Source organism: Balaenoptera musculus, chromosome 16 (assembly GCF_009873245.2).
Source record: "Balaenoptera musculus isolate JJ_BM4_2016_0621 chromosome 16, mBalMus1.pri.v3, whole genome shotgun sequence".
Classification (NCBI taxonomy): Eukaryota; Metazoa; Chordata; class Mammalia; order Artiodactyla; family Balaenopteridae; genus Balaenoptera; species Balaenoptera musculus.
In genome coordinates, this window is record NC_045800.1 from 42,272,206 (window position 1) to 42,293,991 (window position 21,786).

General features: G+C 32.6%; 1 protein-coding gene across 17 annotated transcripts in view; it reads right to left on the bottom strand.

Annotated features, from left to right (window-relative positions):
- Positions 1–21,786, bottom strand: part of PCDH15 (protocadherin related 15) — a 747,310-nt gene that overhangs the window by 287,798 nt on the left and 437,726 nt on the right. For 16 of the 17 annotated variants that reach the window (XM_036828599.1, XM_036828600.1, XM_036828598.1 and 13 more), the window contains 4 exons: positions 21,139–21,273; positions 19,541–19,690; positions 8,634–8,827; positions 496–628 (listed from right to left, as the gene is read on the bottom strand). In XM_036828599.1, coding sequence (XP_036684494.1) covers positions 496–628; positions 8,634–8,827; positions 19,541–19,690; positions 21,139–21,273 — 612 coding nt within the window. The remainder of the gene's footprint in view (positions 1–495; positions 629–8,633; positions 8,828–19,540; positions 19,691–21,138; positions 21,274–21,786) is intronic. The other variant, XM_036828595.1, reaches the window with a different exon arrangement.

A 21,786-nucleotide genomic window follows, 5' to 3' on the forward strand; every position in this document is an offset into this window, starting at 1 on the left:
TCGAAACAAATAAACCGAGGCACAGCAATTACAAGATTTGCCCATGGGCACAGAATAAAATTGTCTGCCTCAGCATTAGAATGCCTACCATCAGCCGGTGAATCTAAAGTCATTTTCTATACAGAACGCTGCAGCAAAAATAAATCCTGCTGGGGCAAAGGAATCCAAGACAGAAAATAATAGTCAGCTGCAGACTCTTTGGATGCAAAGTACAAAATATTCAAGTGCATGTTTCCAATCCCTTCATTATCTCTTGTAATGATTGCAGCTAATCCCTGACAGCTAACGTTAGTTCTTCAACAGTGGCAATCAATAGAATAGATTAGCTGTGGAAACCCTCCATCCATATTATCCCTGCTTTCCTTTCCAGATGGAATTTTCATTCACTAGAGTGTAAGCAGACATGTGAGCTTTTCTCCCCCACCATGCACAGATATAAACCCATTAGCCTTCAAGGCTGTCGCTAGAATTTTATACGTACACTAAGGAGCATACCTGTAGATTTAATAAAACAGCGCCGATCCTCATGGCCTCACTGATTTCAAGGCTATACATCAGCTGTGGGAAGCGAGGAGGGCTTTGATTATTTGGAGGAAGCACTTCAATGTATACAGTGCAGATGGAGTGCCTGCAGAGAAAGAGAAGCAAACAAGAGGGGTAAAAATCTACATCACATTTAATGACAGACTGAATTTGATATTCTGTTATTGGGTTTACAGGAGAGGAAATTCTGAATTTTTATAGGAAATAATAAAATAATTCAGAATGAAAGGATGGAAAAATAAAGCTACCACCAAAAGATGATGTTTTATGAAATTATCTTAGTAAAAGGAAAACAAATGCCTCAGGTACATATTTTTCCTACTTAGATTAATAGTGTGAATTAAAAAGGAATAGCTGTACAAATAAAGCTAATAAATTAACTTGACTTCTGACTTTATTTTGTAATGCTTCTCTAATAGCAAAACAATATTCTATAGATATCTGGTAATAAGAGCTGGTCTTGGGGCTCTCTTCCTATTAAACCAGCAGAGAGAGTATTGATTAAAATAACACACAAAACAAAATATGGGCTGTGTTTTCTTAGTTTTGCTGCTGACATCAATGGCTTAATGAAATGCATATCAAGAATCAGTATCATAAAGTAATCATTGTGTAAAACAGTTGCAAACAAAACCAAATCTGTTTTTAAGTCTTCTTTAAAGAGTATAATATAAAAATTTAGAAACTAGATTTAATTGAAGCCTTAGATTGATGGGCATTGTTTTTGAGGGATAAAAATATATTCTATTATTATAAGGACAAAAACATTAGCATTGACATAATCACCGTTTTTCATATGTCTAAACTCTGACATTTCTTTACACAGCAAAAGGTGAAGAAGATGTTCAAGGTTGGTACAGAAGAAACACTGGCAAAAATATATCAATGAGACATGCGAATTTACAAAGTTATTCTTCTATCTTGAAGAACATACCACCACTGCCTGAGTTGTATGCTTTAAATTTATTTTAACAAAATCATGCCTTTTTATTCAAAACACATTTCTTACAATTTCTATTTGGGGGCTAGAATTTTCTTAAAGTAGCCCAAAGCTCTTTGCATTAAGTGCATCAATTAAAAGACATGGTCACCAAAAACATTTTTCTGAGATTATTATTCTATAATAGTTTACTTTGAAAAGCCCTTAAGAGAAATACAGATCATAGGCACTGAAAATGATTTTCTAGCTTATCACCTTATATTATGCCTAAGTCCAAATTGTTTCTGAACATGTTCTCAGTAGAATAGATACCTATAGAATACTAAGCACCTCTAAAAAGCTGCAGTGACTTCAAAAAAATTTCATACTTAAGTTTATCACAATATTTTTCCAAAGTAATCTCATTTTAAATTAAAATCTCTTAGACTTCATAATCAGTTAAAGTATCTGCATTCTTTCTTGCTCTGATTTTATCTCATTATTAAAATTTGCCAATAAAATTAACCAAAATATAATTGCTTTTCTTTTCAATTTTGTTTTACAACTTGTGCTTTAAGGATAAAATAAAGTAGATTAAAATGGATGATGAAATGCTGCTTATAAACTTAGAGGTATTAAGTTTAACTTATAGGTCCTATAATGGCTAGATGAAAAAGAAAAATATCAGCAAGTTATAAATTTAGTGTGCAAAGAGTCCCACTCTTATATTGTAGGAATACATTAATTGTTAATATGAGGTAGGCCTATTATCCTCCCAGGTGGTGATCTGGTTGTTCCAACAGCCATCCCAAGATATACACTATTGCTGATATTACCCTTCATAATCCTGACTTTTTTAAGTGTCTGTTATTTATCAATTGATTTAAACATTTCATAAATCTCTTCCTTTTTGCTGCCAGCACATTCTCTATGCATAAGTCTTATAACATTTACCCTATACCACATTGGTAATAACCCTAGCTGAGTGACGATGAGCACTGGATTCGTAACCACACATTCCTGGGTTAGAATTTTTATGCTACCACATGTGATCATAGGCAACTGACTTCTTTCAGTTTCACTATTTCCATCTGATAATTAAAAATAATAATAACATTAAGATTAGCATAAGGATTAAATAAGATTATATGTATGGTGTGTATGTGTATGCACGTGTGTGTATATATCTAAGTATATACACACATAGAAAAACAAATTTATCAGTTATTATTGTTAACTGTTCAAAATAAGGCTTCTAATTCTATTCTGTGGAATGAACTAAATAAGTTTACATTTACCTTATTCTCATCCCTTAAAATATTTTAGACATTTTAATCTCATCTTTTTACTTTTCTTGGCTAAAAACCTACAGGCACAGTATCCCCTCTTGCCTCCCCAGAGTGGAGTGTGGTAGTGTTAGGGTTCGGACATATTGGATCAGAATCTTTTGATGTGGGACCACAAATCTACATTTTCCATGGATATACAAGGTTTTTCTCACACACGCTTGATTCAGAAGACCACTGTCCCAGAAGTTCATGGGGAGTATAGCATGTAGACTCACCTGCTTTTTAAGTTAGGAGCCCAGGGGATTCCTCTACAAACTGACCTAAAACTCTCCTTAATAAGCTTGGAGGCAAGAGATTCCCTCACTGATTAACATTTTCTTTTTGACCTAGAACACACCTGTACCCCAAATTCAAAGCTTCTTTTCAAAAAGTTACAGCCTTCCTGCTTTTGATATTTAGAGCTTCAGCTTACTGGTGTGGAGTACTTTATAAAATCTTTACCAGAATATGGGTCTCTTTCTGCTCTTAAAACTATCATTTGTACTAAACTTACTGTACTTTGTATATTTCCTTATTTTTCCCCCTTTGAATATTTTCCCATTTTAGAGGGCTAAACTGTTTATATCCACAGCACTACAATAAGGACCTCTAACTCAGATGAAACTTGTGTCTTTGCCACAGAGAAGAAAAATTTTAAATGCAAAACAAAAAAGACTATTCCCCAAGGCAGAAGACAGTGAACAACTATGGTCCAACATGACCGTCTCCTTCATCTGCCCTTACTCCTTTGCTTCCTTTGCTCCTCTCCACAGTAATTCAAATGCTAGAATTGCTAATCGTGTCCCCCACCCCCACAAACACACACTCTTGGATCTTAGAGTTATTTGGGGAAGATCATAATTCAAGGTCTTGCATTTCTCATCTTTAACATCCTGACACTTCCCTACAATGTGTTTAAATAAGCACTAACCTTCTTGATAGCTATTGCCTTTCATTAATGCTGTAATAAATAGTAGTAATTCAACAGCATTGATCAAGCACATAATAAAACAGGACAGTCATGAGGTAAATAATAAATTATAATAAATTCTATGTGAACACTTTGTATTATATTTTATAGCTAGTCTTAAATGCATAAAACTGAGAATCTATATAAAACCAATTTTATTTTTGTAATATAGCCAGTATAATGTAGATAACTCTCTATTTCTAAACATAAAAATCATAAAGTTTTTATTTCACATTTGGTAACGAGGTCAAAGTAGAACAAGAGAGGTGATGTAACTTCTCAGATAATCGTATGATTTTAAAAGACCCTAGAAACCATCTAGTTTAACTCCCATTTTACAAAAGAGGATTAGAAAATCAGAAAGATTAACTGACAGATTCAAGGTTATGAAGTTAATTAGCAACAGCAGATAAACTAAAAGGCAAGGCTTCTGAATTCAAAATCTGCCTGTCCTTTCTCCCCACATCCTACAAGAACAAAAGTGGGAGGTAAATTGAAGACATTTTAGTTATCTGATGTGTGTGTGTGTTTCTGTGGGGAGTATAAAACATCCTTGGTTTGCAATGAAGGATGTTATCTCACAGGAAATCACAAATTTCAAGTCTTTGGATCAGGCTATAATATTACAATCAATTTTAATTATTTGTATCATGAATAAAACTTCATCCATAACACTGTGTTTTTAAGAACAAAATAAAATATGAATAAAAAGAGGTTATGAAGATAGACCTAAGAAGCTTTAACTTCAGAAATGGTATAATTTTTAAAAAGATAAAAAGTCAAATTTTTTGGATATGACAATAGTACTCAGTGGTACTGAGGTGATGTCCTTGACATTTAGAGGATTGCACAATCTGTACGGTAATTTTCTTTTAAATGTGTCAACATATGCTACAGGGTGTCTATTTGTAACTATATTTCTACATTGTCTCTAAGATGAAGGTTCTAGGTATTTATATTGCTTTCACTAGTAGACTTAAGACAAAAACCTTCTTTTCTTCCTTTGTCTCCCACCAACATCACACTAAAAAAGCTATATTTACATTTCAGTGTTCACAGGTTCTACTTTACTATTTTGGAAGTACATACAGAAATCCATAGGAGCAAAAATTTCATATTTAAAGCTAAATTAGACGTCACAGAAATTTCTCAGGGGAAGTTACAGGGACAAGATGTACTTAGGTACATGGTGTTGAGAGGAGACTGAAGGGGGCACAGGCAGAAGTCTAACTAGACTTCTAATTAGAAGAGGTTTTCAACACTAGAGAGAACAGTGGCTTGGACTGCTACGTTAATAATGAAAGTAGGGGGGTTTGTTGGCTTCTGAGTATGTTTTTAGGGTAGAGCTTAGAGTTGTTGCTCAAGACTACATTTGGAGTTTGAATGAAAGATAAGCATTGAGGATGGCTCCAGGGATCTTTGGCCAAAGTGACTGCAAGTTTGGAGATGCTTTATACCACATATTGGACATTGAAGTCACCAAGCATTTTGACAAACATACTGTTGAAATGAATGCCAAGCAGACTAGAACTAAACTCTTCCGCAGTGACCTGCAGGTCTGTAGATGACAGTGGGAGACGAGGGTAGAGATAAGAGGAGAAAATGGGGGAGGGACCTGTCACCTGCAGATGATAGTAGCAGGGAGTACTGGATAGTACATTCTTACATACATTCTTATGTAATGAAATTAAAGAGAAAATATCAAGGAGAAGGAGAAAGAATAGTCTAGAAATATCAATGAGGAACTACAGGGTCCTGCCAAATCTCTATGATTAATGATAAGAGGGGTGTGAAGAGAAAAATCTCTCATGTGGGTGTGCTGCAGGGGAAACAATGTCCTTTGCTCTGCTCTGGAGAAGGTTTTAATGGTTAATGGGTTTGTTACAGATCTTCTGTCAAACTGCCTGGCCCTGCTATAGTTTGGAGTAGTATTTTCCTCTATAGAGGAAAATACTATTGATCTCTTAAGAATTCTTAATCTTTGGGATTGATTTTGGTAAATCATATTTTCTTGAAAAACTATCCATTTCATCCATCTTTTCAAGCTTTTACAGCTATTAAAGCAAAGTGGTCTTTTAATGATTCTTTCAATTTCTTCTGTTTCTGTTATTTCCCTCAGAATTTATTAGGTAAAGTTGCACTTTCTCCCACTTTTATTGATTAGTTTAGCTGAAAGTTTATAAATTTATTTATGTTTTTATTTATTTATATTTCAAAGAACCAAATTTGGATTTATTTATTGGCTTTAGAGATGTTTACAACTAATTCATAGTCGTCAAACTTATTAATTCATTTTCGTGTTTCTTTGTGGTTTTTGTTTATTTCACTTATGAAGTATCATAACAACTATATAAAGCCTTCACAAAAGTTTCTCAAAAAGAAAAGCATGGACTAATTTCACTAAATAAAATACCAACAAATATAATCCAGCAGTTTATTTCAAGATTGAAATACTAAGGCCTACTTGGATTTATATCAGGAATGAAAAATAGATTTATTATAGGAACTGTATTAAGATCAATCATCCTAGCATTGGCTCAAAAAGAAAATTCATTATTGTCTTCATAGCTGATGGATATTTATTTGACTTGAATAAATGACCATTCTTATTTTTAAAAAGTCAATAAAATAAGAATAGAAGAATGCTTTCTTAACATAATAAAATATGTTTTTTAACCATAAACCAATATAATAGGGAAATGTAGGAGGTACTCCCACTCAAATCAAAGTCAAGACAAGGATTTTTATTGGAAGTACTAGCAAATGAAATTAAAGGGAAGAAAAAAAATAGAAAGACATCAAACTATCACTACTTATAAAATATATTCTTGGATAACGTAGGAACATGAACTGGAAAACTACAAAAACATAAGAGAATTAAATAAGAAAGTGGGTTAAAATTAATGTAGATTAACAGCTTTTACATATGTGTCAACCAATTATAAGAATGAGGAAGAAGGAGTCTATTTACAGTAACAACAAAAGATGAGAAACAACCCAACAAAAAAATGTATAGGACATATATAAAGAAAATATTTTTAAAATAAAATCTACTAAAGGACACAAAAGAAAACATGGACAAATGAAGAGACAGAAAGTTCTTAGATAGAAAGATTCAACACCAACAATGTATAATTTAACCCTAAGTAATTAATTTATAAATTTAATATGTTGCTAATAAAAATATGGTAAAAAAAACATACTTAAGTAGCTTTTATAAAGTCAAAGAAAAAAATTAACAGAAAGAGTAACCAGCAAATTTTTAAGGAAGAAAATCAATGAGCTAAGTTCACACCACTGTGTTATAAAGCATAGTTTAAAATCTTAACAATTAAGATTGTGTGATAATAGCTCATAAAAAAATAGCTGAACTAATGGAATAGTGGAGAAAGTCTAGAATCAGATTCAAATACATAAGCAAAGATATAATAAATGTAACATCTCAAATTAATGAGTAAAAAGATGAACCATCTGATATATTATGTGAAAAATGGCATAGTTGCCTGAACAAAAAAAATACTGCTGGATCAATACCTCCTATTGTACAGTAGGATAAATCCCAAATGCAACAAAGATTTAAACATACAATATGAATCCACAAAGTCACTAGTAGAAAACACAGAATAATTGTAACCTGGGTTTAACAAATCAGTAGAAAGATGGGCAAAGATTGTGAACACAGAATTCACAGAAAAGGTAACAAAAGTGGAAAACATAGGAAATGTACTCAAACTCACTCATAAGCAAACGGATAAAAAAATAAATACTATTTTTTTAACCTATCAGGCTGGCAAAAATCCAGAAGTTTGATATGACACACACTAGGGAGACTGTTTAGAATTAGCCATACTCAGACCTGGCAGTTAGAATTGCAAATTGTTATAAGACCCATAGAATACAATTTGGCAGTTCTCTCTAAAACTTACAATTGTATGTACCCTTTGGTCTAACTTCTGGGAATTTACTTTATTGATATACTGGCACACATTCAAAATGATGTGTGCTCGATGTTACTTATTTCTTCATTGTCTGTTAAAGAGAGACTGACACGTAAAGTCTATCAACAGTGGGTTTCTTAAACAGTATTACATATATATGAAGGAATATCATGTAGCTGCAATAAAAAGTTTTAAGGGAATTATCCAGTATTCATCTGGAAAGAACCCTAAGATACACTGTGAGGGTGAAAAATAAACCAGCAAGGTTCAGCAATGTATTAATATTAACTTCATATTTTCTTAAAATGCATACTGAAAATCTGGAAACAAACAAGAAATCAATAAAAGGGATATCTCAGGGATATCTCTTGGGGGGGGGCAGATAGATGTAGTTGTAATAGTTGGAAGTCTTTTTTACTTTTTTCTCTCTTACTGTCTCTCTCTCATATATATCTATGAGATTATATTACATATACATAAATATATAGATAGATTTTCTAGATAAATTGTGTATGTGTATAAAAATTTTTAAAATAATTACTCTGACACTGAGAGATGGCCTCAAAACCCTGAGGCATCACGTGTTACATGTTATCTGTGACCTCTCACTATGAGCAGCCTTGCTTTTCACTAATAAAGCGGACACATGCCTCTGGTATTTCCCAGTTCCCACTCCCCCTCCCAACAGAGACTTGCATCCTTCACATCTGTGAAACCACAGTTAATTATTTTGTGGTTTAATCTTGACTTTATTGTACTTTTCCCACAATTTGAACAAAGAAGAATATGCAGTTCCTGAGAATCCAGTCTCTCTGATTTTCTGATCTAATTTAGATGTTTATAAGATAAAAGAATGCTTGTGGTGCATCTTAAACTTAATTATGGGGTTTAAACTGGAGCGATGAAAAGACTGCATTGCTTCTGATATAAATTACCTTCTCTCTGCTGGAGGAGCATTATCCGCTGCTTGGACGGTGAGCGCATAAGTCTGCCCAACTATCAATTCCACCCCCGGAGCGATGGTGATAAGCCCTGTTGTTTTATTGATGATGAAGTCTCCCTGAGCCCCAACCAGTATTTCATATGTGATCTCCCCGTTTGACCCTTCGTCTGCGTCGACTGCAGTGAGCTGGAATTGAAAATAACAACATAAATCCTCTTGGGACTCAACTTTTCACCATTGTGTCATTTTTTTCCCCCAACAAAAGAAGCTTGCTTTCAAACACACACACATAAAGTAAGTAAAAAAAGTTCTCTCGACATGTACACTCTTGTTTTCTTGAATTGAGGCTACTGTGTTCTAATGCTGAAGCAATCACATCAGGAAAGATTTTTTTGTTCTTGTGAGAGTGATAAAAGATTTTGAATCTTGAAGACTATTTTAATTTCCTAAAGCAAAAAAAAAGGAAAGCCCGTCCCTATAGGAATTTTTTTTTCTCTGTCTTATCACCTGTTCTTGACACATAAACACATATTAATAAGGACGGAGGCCTGGAAAAAATGAATTGCTTTTATTATTCCCATCCTTCCTTTTGCTCTAATTTTTTCCAGTCTTAATGTTTTCCTTCCCATCTCCCAGAGATTCTCTTGTCCTGTAATTCTTTTTACTTACACATGGCTTTAGCAAAAATTCTTATAGTCTTGTTCACAATGACTTATAAAGGATTGATAAGGCTTAGAGTATTACCTTTTCAAAAGCAAACAAATGCATCTCCAATTGTAGAATATCTAATTAGAAAATTAGAGTATCAAGCCCAAGAAATATTTTTTTTGAGAAAAGGGATTCAATTCAGAGTCCCTGACATAATACCACATGAGCATCTGTAAGGCTAATTTGCACATATTCATAATCATTTTGGAGCAAATGATACGCAATAGTTAAAGACTATTTTGAGTAGTTATATATGAAAAGAGAATAACCATTATTAATTTCATAAAGCCAAATTAAGGTCATTATGATTTAATATGTTAAATAAGCCTCCTTGACTTCCTGATAAATATAAATTTACTTAAGAGGGCAAAAAAAAAAAAGATTCTACTGGGAAATCCTACAATATGCATTTTACAAAGAGTCACAGAATTTTCTGTTTTCATCCTTTGACAGATAAAGAAAAGAAAGCTGGCCTCAGTTTACACATAAGGGGAAAGCAAAAGTTTCCTGTTAATAAAGAAAACACACAGGATTGTAATAAATAAAGTTGCAGAAAACAATTTTCTTATTTATTGACATTATGTATTTCTTATCCATGAGTTTCACTTCTATAAAGTAGCAGTTCTTTGTCATCCACAGACTTCTTTGGGCGGCTATTGGACATTTTGGTGCACTTTCTTAGATAAAATGCAAGTGTACACATTTACCTTGAAACTTAAATTCAATTTCAGAAATGCTGTGTTAATTAATGGCCCATTCAAAGGATCATGTTAACTATCCTAATGAAATGTAAACAAAGTACTTTACACACCTCATCATGCTTAAGGGGATATACTGTGCATAGCCTATTTCGATTTTTATTATACACTGCATTTAGAATGATAATGTGCATAGAAATAGCAGCGACAAAAATAATTGAGAGAAAAAAAGGAAATTTGAAAGAGAGGCATACATTCAGCTAAGTCTGAGATTGGGTATTTGGGGGTGAACAGATGTGGCTGCCAGAAGGAAAGGCACTTCATGAAATGATTTTGGGACTTACGTGAGGATGACAGACATAGTCCTAAAGGCAAAGGAGAAGGAAACAATTTGCAGAAACAGTCAGAATGAATGATATATATTTATGGAGAACTATTCAAGCCAGACAAACTCATTCTCTTTTGTGTGTGGATAAAATTAGAAAATTAGAGGACAGGGGTAGCAGAGGAGATATCAATTTTGATTATAGTAAATCACTTAACAAAATGTCTCAGGCAATCTTAATTAAAATTTAGCTCAAATTGGATTCAATATTAACATTCTTCCTGGGACTTAAATTGGCTAAAGGAATTTAGTGATAAATAGCAATGCATCAAGTTAAGAAGAAGTGTTGAGAAACATGCTTAAGGGATATAGGTATTATGGTTGGTCTTATTTAACATTTCCATAAATGATACTGGAAAAGAGAAAGCTGGATGATAATTAAATTGAAAAAGGCACCCGTCTGGGAGGTGCTGTAAATACCAAACAGTACTGCAAAGCACAGGTGATAGAAACAACCCCAAAACTGCAGAGGCAGCCAACCACAGATAAGATAATATATTCAGGAAACACAACTAGTGTCACAGAAATCATTAGCAAGTAGGAAGTTTAACAAATAAGCCAAAAAATGAATTCTATGTTTGTTACTCAAATAGCTTTATACAAATTTTCAGACTTTCAACACTAAGTAATAAAAGAGTGGGTCAAGAATCCACTTAATTGAGTCCCTATACATGCAAACAAAAATATTTTAAAGGAATTATTGGTGGTCCAAGATTAGAAAAGAGAGCTGAGACACTGACTCAGAATACCCTGAACACGGCAACATCTTGTGAAAAACCCTGAAACTAAACTATGGTGGGGATTTAATTCAAAAACAACTCAATGATCTTGTGATCAGTGGTCTATGAGATTATAGGTATATGAAGCCTGTTCCTAATTTAGTGGGAAAATCTGCCCCATAAATAAAAACGCTTTAATTTAATTTGTTTGTTTGTTTGTTTTTTATCTTCCATTGCATTTTAATCAAACTTCCATCATCAGAAGAGTTCTTGTAGCATACAGTGTTAGGATGGGCATGTTGACTTGGTCCCACAAATGGAATATCCACAGATTTGCACTTCAAACATGTATGAAAAGTAAAATATATAATATTTACCTGTATAAATTTCCCCACTAATCACATTATCTTTAAAATAAATTACTACCTCTGTCCAATAAATTAAGCAGCCTGGAGTCACTAAGCAGACATCAGCCAAATGACATCCGTTTCTTGAAAACATTCTGGGGGAAATACTGGAGACAGTCAAATGCTTACAGGAATCAACATGAATTAAAACTAGGACGTTCAAAAAAAAAATCTACAACATTATTGAGAGAAATTTAAAAGTATGTGGAAAGACAGTCCATGTTCATGGATACAAAGACTCAATATTTTAAGATGGAAATTCTTTAAATTTATTTGATTTATAGATTCAGTGTAACCCCTATCAAAATTCTATCAGGCTTTTTGGTGGAAATTGTCAAGTTAATCCCAAAATTATACAGAAATACAAGGGACCTAGAATAGCCACCATTTTAGAAAAGAAAAACAATGAAGAAGGAATTACACTATCAATTTGAAAACACACTATCTACCCACAGCAATCAAGATGTAGTTTTGACATTAGTTAGACATACAGATTAACAGAAGTCCAGAAGTAACCTCTTACATTTATAGCTAACTGACTTACAACAAAGATACCAAGGTAATTTGTGGGGAAAAGATAGTTTTTTGAATAAAACCTGCTGAGATATTTATATGCAAAAGATTTTTTTAAATGAACAGAGACCTTTATCTCACAGCATATGCAATATTAATTAAAAATGGATCATCTAAATGTAAAATGTGAAAGCTAAAACTATAAAACTCATAGCAGGTGATGTAGGAGAAAATCTTCGTGAACTCTTGTTGGCAAAAGTTTCTTAGATATGACACTAACAGCATGACACACAAAAATAGAAAATATTTGCAAATCATATAGCTTATAAGGGGCTTGTATTCAGAATTTAATGAATATCAGCCATTTCAACAAAATATGTTTAATATAATAAAACTTCAAATATAATTAAAGTCTGCAACACGAGTGAGTAAACTATATATTTTAAGAATCATTAGTTTGGTTATAAGTTTTGCTTCTAATGCAAACGGGTTTAGGTAAGAAATTGTATGATCTTTAGTAAAGTTAAATTGTTTCAATATAAGACATAAAATTATGTACAAATGTAAGAGTATATTTACAATTTTGAAAGCTTTGCTCATCAAATCTTTATCTGGTATTTGCTTAAAATACTAAACCCCACTAAGACCTTAAATAAATATACCCCTCAAACTTTAATCATGATATCACAAACACACATATATGTACACACATATACTTACCAATATCATTATTTGACATACAATAAATTGTCAAAGTCATTAAAATACTACATAGACTTATCCTAATGTTGTTTATAATATTGGAAATTATAAAAATAATTTCAACATATAATTCTATATGTAATGTTTATACGTCCTCCTCAGGGTACTAAATAATATACAGGGCACACAGAGATATACACAGATAAGGCAGTAAAGAATATTAATTATCATAAATGCTTTATATAATTCACGAGAATGAATTGATAATAATAATAACTGGATGACTTTATACAAGATTTATCATTTACAATGCACATATGGAAGTAGTTCATATGACCAATTTAATACAGCTGGTACTATTAGTAGCAACATTTTAAAGATTAGAACACTGAAGTACAGAAGGATAAGCTATTTGTGCAAGGTCACATAGAGTACAAAGTGACAGAAAGGGACACAACTGGTTAGTCTGGTTCCAGATACTATTATCCTTATTTAAAAAATTGTTTTTGTATTTTTTTAAAATTTTTATTGGAGTATACTTGATTTAAAATGTTGGTAACAGATACTATTATCTTTAAATTGGATTTAACATCAACTTTGCCACTTACAAACTTTGTGGATTTGGACCAATTTTTATCAGTGTACTAGCTCAAATTCTTTATAAAATCAGTCTGTGAACAAGGAATATCTTCATAGTAATTTCTAGCTCTAATATTCAATGACTTGTGACACAGCATTAGTAATCAGGAATGTTTTCAATGTAATGTATTTTTCCATATTAAGAGCAGTAAAGGGATAGCCTGGCTGAGGCTAAGAAGTTAGAGACCGTTTTGAGAAAGGGCTATGGGAGATAACACTTTGTGTGTGGCAGAGAGAATTCTTAAGCCAAATAGAACGCATTTCTAGAATGAGACTCTTTCTAAACTAATTGAGAGCAAGTTACTTGAGGGAATAAATTCAATGGATATTTGGTGAATCCCTACTGTGTGGAAGTCATTGTGTTGACCACTGGTGGTTAGAGATCACTAAAAGGAATTTATGGTTCAGTAGGTTAGACAGAGATGTAAAAGCTGACTTTAATGCAAGGCACAGTAAAATGTATGGGAGATAAAATTGCCACCTAGATATGTGGGAGTATGATGGGAAGAACAATGAATTCTGACTTGCTATGAAAATAAAGACTTTATTTAAAAAATAACATTTGAACTGTGTGTAAAAGAATGAAAAAAGGTATAATTTGGATTAAATTTTAAAACCTGAGAGAGATATCAATAGGCATAGAACAGGAAGGATATTCTATGCTGAAATTAAACGCAACAGACCCTCTATATAATCTCAAAGTTGGTTACATGGAGAGATGTAGCATGAGATGAAACAAAAATACTTGAAGTATTACATAGCTGTACTTGACTACATGGTGTGGATATTAGACTCTTCCTTCAGTAGGATAAGGACCTATTTTGACTTGTGTCTGTGTTTCAGAATAATCATTTGTAGCAATGAGGTGGGGAACTTGCAGAAATAGGGTTTTCAGTCAGAGTCTACTGTAGCAGCCTAATTTATGGCAGTGCATGGGCATGGAAAAGGAAATGATGACAGACAGATACATTTTGAAACAGCAATTTCAGAAACCGGACAATCAGACAATCATCGGGATGTATGCAGGTGAAGGAGGGAGAAAAGAAACATGACTATAGTTGCTGGCCTGAAGCCTGGGTAATCCAAGATTAATTGGGCTCTTCAAAATATAATTGCCTCCAAAGAAGACAGGTTATGTATGTTTGAGTCTGTGTGTGTGTGTGTGTGTGTGTGTGTGTGTTTCTGTATCGGAAGAAAGATAATGTATTAGTCAATTTATCTTAGAATATGTCCAGTTTTAGCTGCCTGTCAAATATCCACCTTTCCATGTCCAACAGCTTGATGCTCAGGTCATCACAGGACATTTAACTTTGGGTGACATGAGTACACATAAAAGTGATGATTGAAAACTTGGGAATGGATGAAAGAGAGGAAATTTATATATTGATTTTTGGAAAATGTTAATATTGAAAGATTGAGAATTGAACAAGAAGCCAGCAAGAAAGTCCCTCAGTCACCAGACAGCTAGGATGAGAACCAGGGAGGTTTTCCATAAAAGGGTAAATTTGAGAGTTTTACATAGATTAAGTACTGAGAAATATTTACTTCTGTATTTGACTCATTAGAATTATGATTTATATGATTTTAGTAGTATGATGTGAGCGAAGGCCAGATTTATAACTATGTATTAATTATGCATAAATACATAATAAAATAATAAATTATCTAGATTTATCAATCCAAATGCTTAAATACATCAGAATACATTGGAATATCAGAGTTAGACAGTAGCATGAAATCTTATCTGGGAAGAGTGTTTAGACCACAGCATGGGAGGATTTAGAAATGCTTATAGGCCAAAGGGAAAGAATCAATAGAGAGGAAGAGATTATTGTAGTAAAATAAAATTGAAAGAATGGAATAACTAGTGAGCACAGGTGAAGGTGAGGGGAAGGGGTGGACTTTAAAGAAGTGAAGAGGAGTAAGAAACATGAAAAAAGAAAGTAAGAACTGAAAAACCAGAAAAATGGGAAGAGGTGGGGGTGACAATCAAAGGACTCAGCTCCATGAGGGACTCCATCTTAATAAATTAAGATTCCATTTTTCAGAGGGTACAAAACTACTGTTAAGGTTTAAAGCAGTTTTTCTCAAAATTAGCTACATATTAGAGCTGCTTTGTTTTATTAAACAAAATCTCTCCAAGTGACTCTACTATGTGTTAACATATCATTTAAATAAAAATATTTCAGGGTGTAGTCCAGGCATCAATATTTTTAAAAGTTTCTCAGGTAGAACTCTAATACTCAGGACTAAGAACCATTGATTTAAGAGAATTGTAAAAGTCTAGGAATACCTTCTTTGGAGTTCAGACAGGATAGCTAACTACAAATATTAAAATCTACATCTTTAAAATATTAATATTATATATAAAAATCTATATCTCTAATACAGAGCAGCTGGTTTTTCAAGAAAACTAGCAATGTGTGAATGAGACCTTAAGACAACAGAGTGAGATATCATTTAGAGTCAACCTGGAAGGTTTCATTGATGGCCTACAAAATTGTCTTTTGTGCAGCAAAAAATACACTGCATGAACTGAAGAAAAGAATCATACTCACTCATGCCAGTAATTTCTCTCTTAGCACAAGATGTGCTCATAATCTGATTACACGTAATTTTCCAGTTGTGAAAGATGCAGTTGCTGTTTTATGGCAGTGCTCCCATAAGTGTATTTCATGAACCATACATGTCAGACTCACCCTGTTCCTTTTTACAATAAGCAAGCAGAATAGATATAAAGTCAGAAGGCTAGTTTATAACTGAGAACTTTTAACAAGAACCTGGGTAGTATTCACATTTTTATGACCGATCCACGCTTGTGGACAAGGACAGCTACCTCATAATAAGAAGACAGTGGACTCAAATAATTATGTACTTAGGTCAGGCCAAGATAGTCTCATGTCTACATTGAAAATGATCTGATTATAATACTTAAAATCTGTTTTCCAAGGCTCTCTTTGCTGGAGAATGTTCATTGTCTCCTTTGTTTCTAACACTTTCACTCTTTTTGACAACAGATTACTAACCAAAGAGGAAACCAGCTGATCTTCTGTGGAGTTAGTGAGGAAAGGCAGGTTATTGAACGGTTAGTGGTGAATGGAGCATAAGAACCCATTTTATGACCCTTAAAATGCAGTTGCAGATCACAGTTCTGAATTACTTTGCTCTGTTTTAAATTTTTTCTGTCACTGGGAAATCTATTTCCTTTTATTTCTAGGCCCTTGGAGGATGTTTTATAGCCACACCACTCTTTTACCACATACCAGAATAACATTAAAAATACTAATTAAAAAGCTTCATTTCTTGGCATTTAAATAAGTTAAGAAATTAGAGGCACATAGACAAAAACAACAATCTATGTTCAAATAGATTTTCAAAGGGAAATATATAAAATATGACTCTTTAAAGGCAAGGCAAAAAGTGTTTTATAAAGAGATACATAAGGGAAATTAACTCTTGTAGACTGCAAATGCCAGAAATAAGCTTTTGATCCCCCAAGGCAAACATTTTTGAGATACGGTTCCACCACATAACTGCTATCGTTTTCTTAGTTACATTTTCCAGCTCCCTGCTGGTGGTTTTTCTGTATAAACTTACTTTTATTTCCAATTATGTTATTATAGGAATGAGAATCAGATCTAATTAAATAAGAACATGACAATAATTTTCATTCCTTTATCTGTATAAACCATAATTTTACTCCCTATGAAAGAGTGCCTCAGTAAAGATAAATGTAGATCTCTAGGTCCATCAATTCACTAGAAACAAAGACCAATACACTTATTCCTCCCCATTCATTCAGATCTACTTGTTTACAGATCTTTCTTTCTTTCATCCTCAAATAAACATTTATTAAGCATCTACTAGTTTAGGCATCTACTATATGCCAGGCACTATGGATACACAGACTATGGATACAGAAACAAATTATAGTTGTGCCCTTAAGACAAATGGGTAAAAAAGGTGGATTTCATCAATATGACAAGTGCCATAACCAAGATATGAATAAAATGTACTGTGGCTGTTTGAAACCTTTTCCCCACTACCCACATACACGGAAGAGGACATTCACATGGATGCACTTTTAGGTGAATTTTCAGTGCTCAGTCTATAATGTTACCCCTTCCTATATCACTGAAGAAAGCACATCTTAATCCAATAAATAAAATAGGGGTAGCATTGAATTATTTCTAATTTGTATTAACAATTATATCATGCAAAATAGGTAATAATTCATCCTTTGAACAAATATTTACTGCATGACTAGTATGTCTGGCATGTGTTGGTATTAGAGTAGCAAACAAGACAGATGGTCACTGATGGAGTTTTTAGTTTGGGGTGGGGACAAGAAGAAAAGATAATTTTAGTAGGTCATATTGGCTATGAAAGTGATGAGAGAAAGTTATAGAATAAGAATGTGTGACAGGGTGTGTATATGTATGTGTGTATGCAGGGAGGCTATTGACACTAAGCTGTTAGGAAAGTTTTCTCTGAGGAGGTGATATTTTGAGCTGGGTACTGAATGATGAGAGTGAGTTAGCCTTGTAAAAGATCAGATAAGAAGTGTTCTTGGTTAACAGAAAATAGTATACAAAAGCCATGAGACATATTGTTAACTATTTCTTCCCATACATTTCACACTGATGAGGACACACCACTGTATCATAATATCTTGGCTAGAAACTACTGTTATTGGTGGGTTGCAAGAACAGGAACAATTAAGGAAGAAGAATTACTAGGAATTATCTACCGAAAACTACCAAGGAATGCTTCCTCAGAAAGTAAAAAGTCTAAAGAATAGGAGAAAGTAATCAAGCTATAAATAGAAGGGAAAGAGGTCAAGGTAAAGGAGATAATTAGAGAAAATGGGAAAGAGCAAGGCACATTCAGGTAACTGGAAATGATAGTTCAGTAGGACTGAAACAAACATATAGAAATAGAGGGCCAAAGATGAAGCTGGAGAGAAAAGCAACCATAACATAAAGACTTAAGCACACTGTTGAGGCATTTGGAATGCTTTTTTACTACTCTGAACTATTTATCTAATACTAAAATATATAGGTATACAAATTTATTTATTAGTATTCATTATACACTATACTATTATATATTAGATTATATTCTATATTATTATATATTTTATGTTATATAATATATATTATATATAAACTTTATTAATAATTAGGAGCCTTTCTAATACTCTAAAAAGTATAAAGAATCATGACCTTCCTGGCTTAAGAGTAATTTCAAATTATTAAATCTGACTCTCAGATGTAGAGGAAAATATAAATCAGTGGTCTTTACATGACTGGGCAACTTAAACCTTTTGGGTTTGTTTGTTATATTGATTACTTAAGTATTACTTATAGAGCTTCAGATACATGAAAGCTGAAGTGAATCTTGCTCATCTGTATTTCTCAACAGCTCCCTAGATAATTATGATGTACAGCCAGTTTGGAAAGTACTAGAGTCAACCAGATTTCTAAAAATCCTCAAGGAAGAATATTATTACTTCTTTATGATTTATATACAGAGCACAAAAAAGATTTTGAGATAACTTGCAATTTATTTAAATGTAATAAGTACAGCTAATGATAAAAATAAAATAAATCAAGGATAAAGATTTTGCCAGATTTCTGTGTTTTCAAAGATACGATTTACTATCTAATCTTAATTTTTCCCATTGTAATGATTCTATTTTATGTCCAGGTAATCAATGTCTAATAGTATTACCCAGCAATTTATTAATACAGTCCTTTGTATTTATCCGCAAAGGAAATTTAACCCATTTCTACAAGAGTTCAAAATAATTTGAAGTTTTAAGCTACACGTTTAATGCTTGAAACTTCAGTATATTAAATATATTCATTATATTAATTAAATATGTTCAATATATTACATTTTAAAAATCAAGTATAAAAGGTCAAACAGCTATGTGTACATCTAGTTAATTCTAGTTTGAAGTCCATGTAGATATACTTTCATTCAAAAAGTAAACATAAATTTAAAGCTTTTTAAACTAAATTATGCCATACAATAAGTCTGAAATTCACTTTCATTTCTTCAGCAATGTCTTCACCAATGCATTGTATGATGCCCAAGGAAATAATTGCTTCAAATATCCTCACCTGTATGACACTGTCCCCAGGGTTCATATCTGTATAAACATAGACATCATAGGATATTTCAGGGAAGGTTGGAGTGTTATCGTTTGCATCCATCACCCGAATATTGACAATAATTGGCTCACTTTCTTGAACACCATCAAATGCCGTTATCTTTGGGGGTAGAAAAATACATTTAATAGAGAATTCATGCAAACATAAGCAGTACAGAATTAACTCCTACAATTTAAGAAGTTTCTCATATGTAATTTACAGTTTTAAAAGGGCGCTAAAATGTTTGCTGATAAAAGGAAGTAATAAAACTATAATAGTACATATAATCAAAATGTTTTAATGTGCTAAGAAGCAATTATGGAGGATTCTGCTTTGTTTTTAATGTATTGAATGCAAGCACGTTTTAAAGAAGCTGATACGTAAAATGTCTTAGAGGCTTGAAATGGTCAATAACATTGCTAATTCTTAGGAGTTAACTACTATTTAACCTCTAAAAAATTAATAGTAAAATACTGTCCACTTCTACATGTTTTGTTTACAATGCAACAGTTGCTTTTACAGCCAACATGCTTATATCGGTCAAGAAAATAGGTGCCCTAAACATGTAATATCATTTTCTAATAATTCCCAAAATCACAATTTTTAAAGGACCCATTGGCATTTGTTTAGAGTGATATCTTAATTACATTATTAACTTTTAAAGAAGGTCTCACCAAAAAATCAGTGCTATAACACTACCATCCTTGTTCTGAATGACTTCTGAAATCCACTCTGTATCTAAGTTTTAACTGGGGACTTTAGGTTTTCTGAAAGCTCTGAGTTTGCTGTGTAAGCTTTTCCAGAAAAAAAAAACTCCTTATATAAATTCCATTACCTACACTTTTCTATCAGCTCATTTCCCCCCTATATTTGAATAAAATCTAGCTCAGAAATTTGGATAATGAATAGAACTTCCTTTTTACCTCTATTCAGCTGTCAACTTTTCTCTCTCTCTCTCTTCACTAACCTAACCTACAAATTCTTGTTGTGGGAGGCTGTCCTGTGTATTATAAAAGGTTTATCAGCATCTTCAGTGTCTACCCACCAGATGCCAATAGCACCTCTTCATAAGAGTAACACTCAAAATTGTTTCCAGAAATTGCAAATGGGTCCTGGGGAAGGGCAGGATGGGGAGGGTGGTGGGTGCAGGAATCATCCCCAGTGAGAACCACTGGCCTAACCCTATGACAAAGTTAAAAATGCAATAACAATAAATAAATGTTAGAAAATAATTTTTTTATTTTGTTGATTCTACTTTATAATATCTCAATTTAAGTCAATCATGAGTGTACGGTGAAGAGTGAGGTTCCCATTTTCTTGTTTTCATTTCAAAATTTGTCTTTCTTCTGTTGGAAAGAATGGTAATAAACTACACAAACTTATAAACAGAAAAAAGAGAAATACATGTGAAGAATTTTTTATTATTTATATTCTCTATGTTATTACTTGAAAATATTGCATTTTTCCTTTCAAATCATTGACCTTTTCAGTTTTAAACAGACACCTCTTTCTCTTGCATACATATATATGTATATATATTTACATACATATATATGAAATCTCTTTACCGAAAAGGTGTAAGTTTGCTGTTCTTCCCTGTCCACTGGTTGAAGTAAGGTGAGGTAGCGAGTGATTCCAGTCTGCGTGACAGTGAAGACTGAAGTATAATCATTCAGAAAAAGGTGAAGCTCTGGGTCTTTCATCTTTAAAAAAAAAAAAATGCCATTATTTATAATGTTAATAAACAATGCATTTATTAGTTCATTACCTGGAAATTAATTTTTAAAATTTATTACAAAAATACATAACTGTATTAAGAATTTCTAAAGAAAAGAAAGAGTTAACTAGAAATTTACTCATAATTGCACAAAACTATCCAAAGACAATTACTCACTTTGTGGAAAATAAAATACTTAAATAAGTACTAGTATAATTAATGTGAATAAAAGGAAAAATAGTAGGAAGAAGAATAAGATAGAAAACAGTCCATTTGAATATATTCTTATTGATTATTTAATATCAATATTTTCCAGAACTTCATTGGACTTGAGAAATAAGAAATAAATGCAAGAAAAGGAAATTGGAGCCAAGAATTTTAGCTGTAGAATTTTACAATTACTTCATTTGTAGTAATAAACTGCACACATGCATATTATTATCCTGTTCTCATGTTTAATGTAAAATAGAAATAAAATTGGTTATGTATAATTCATTAC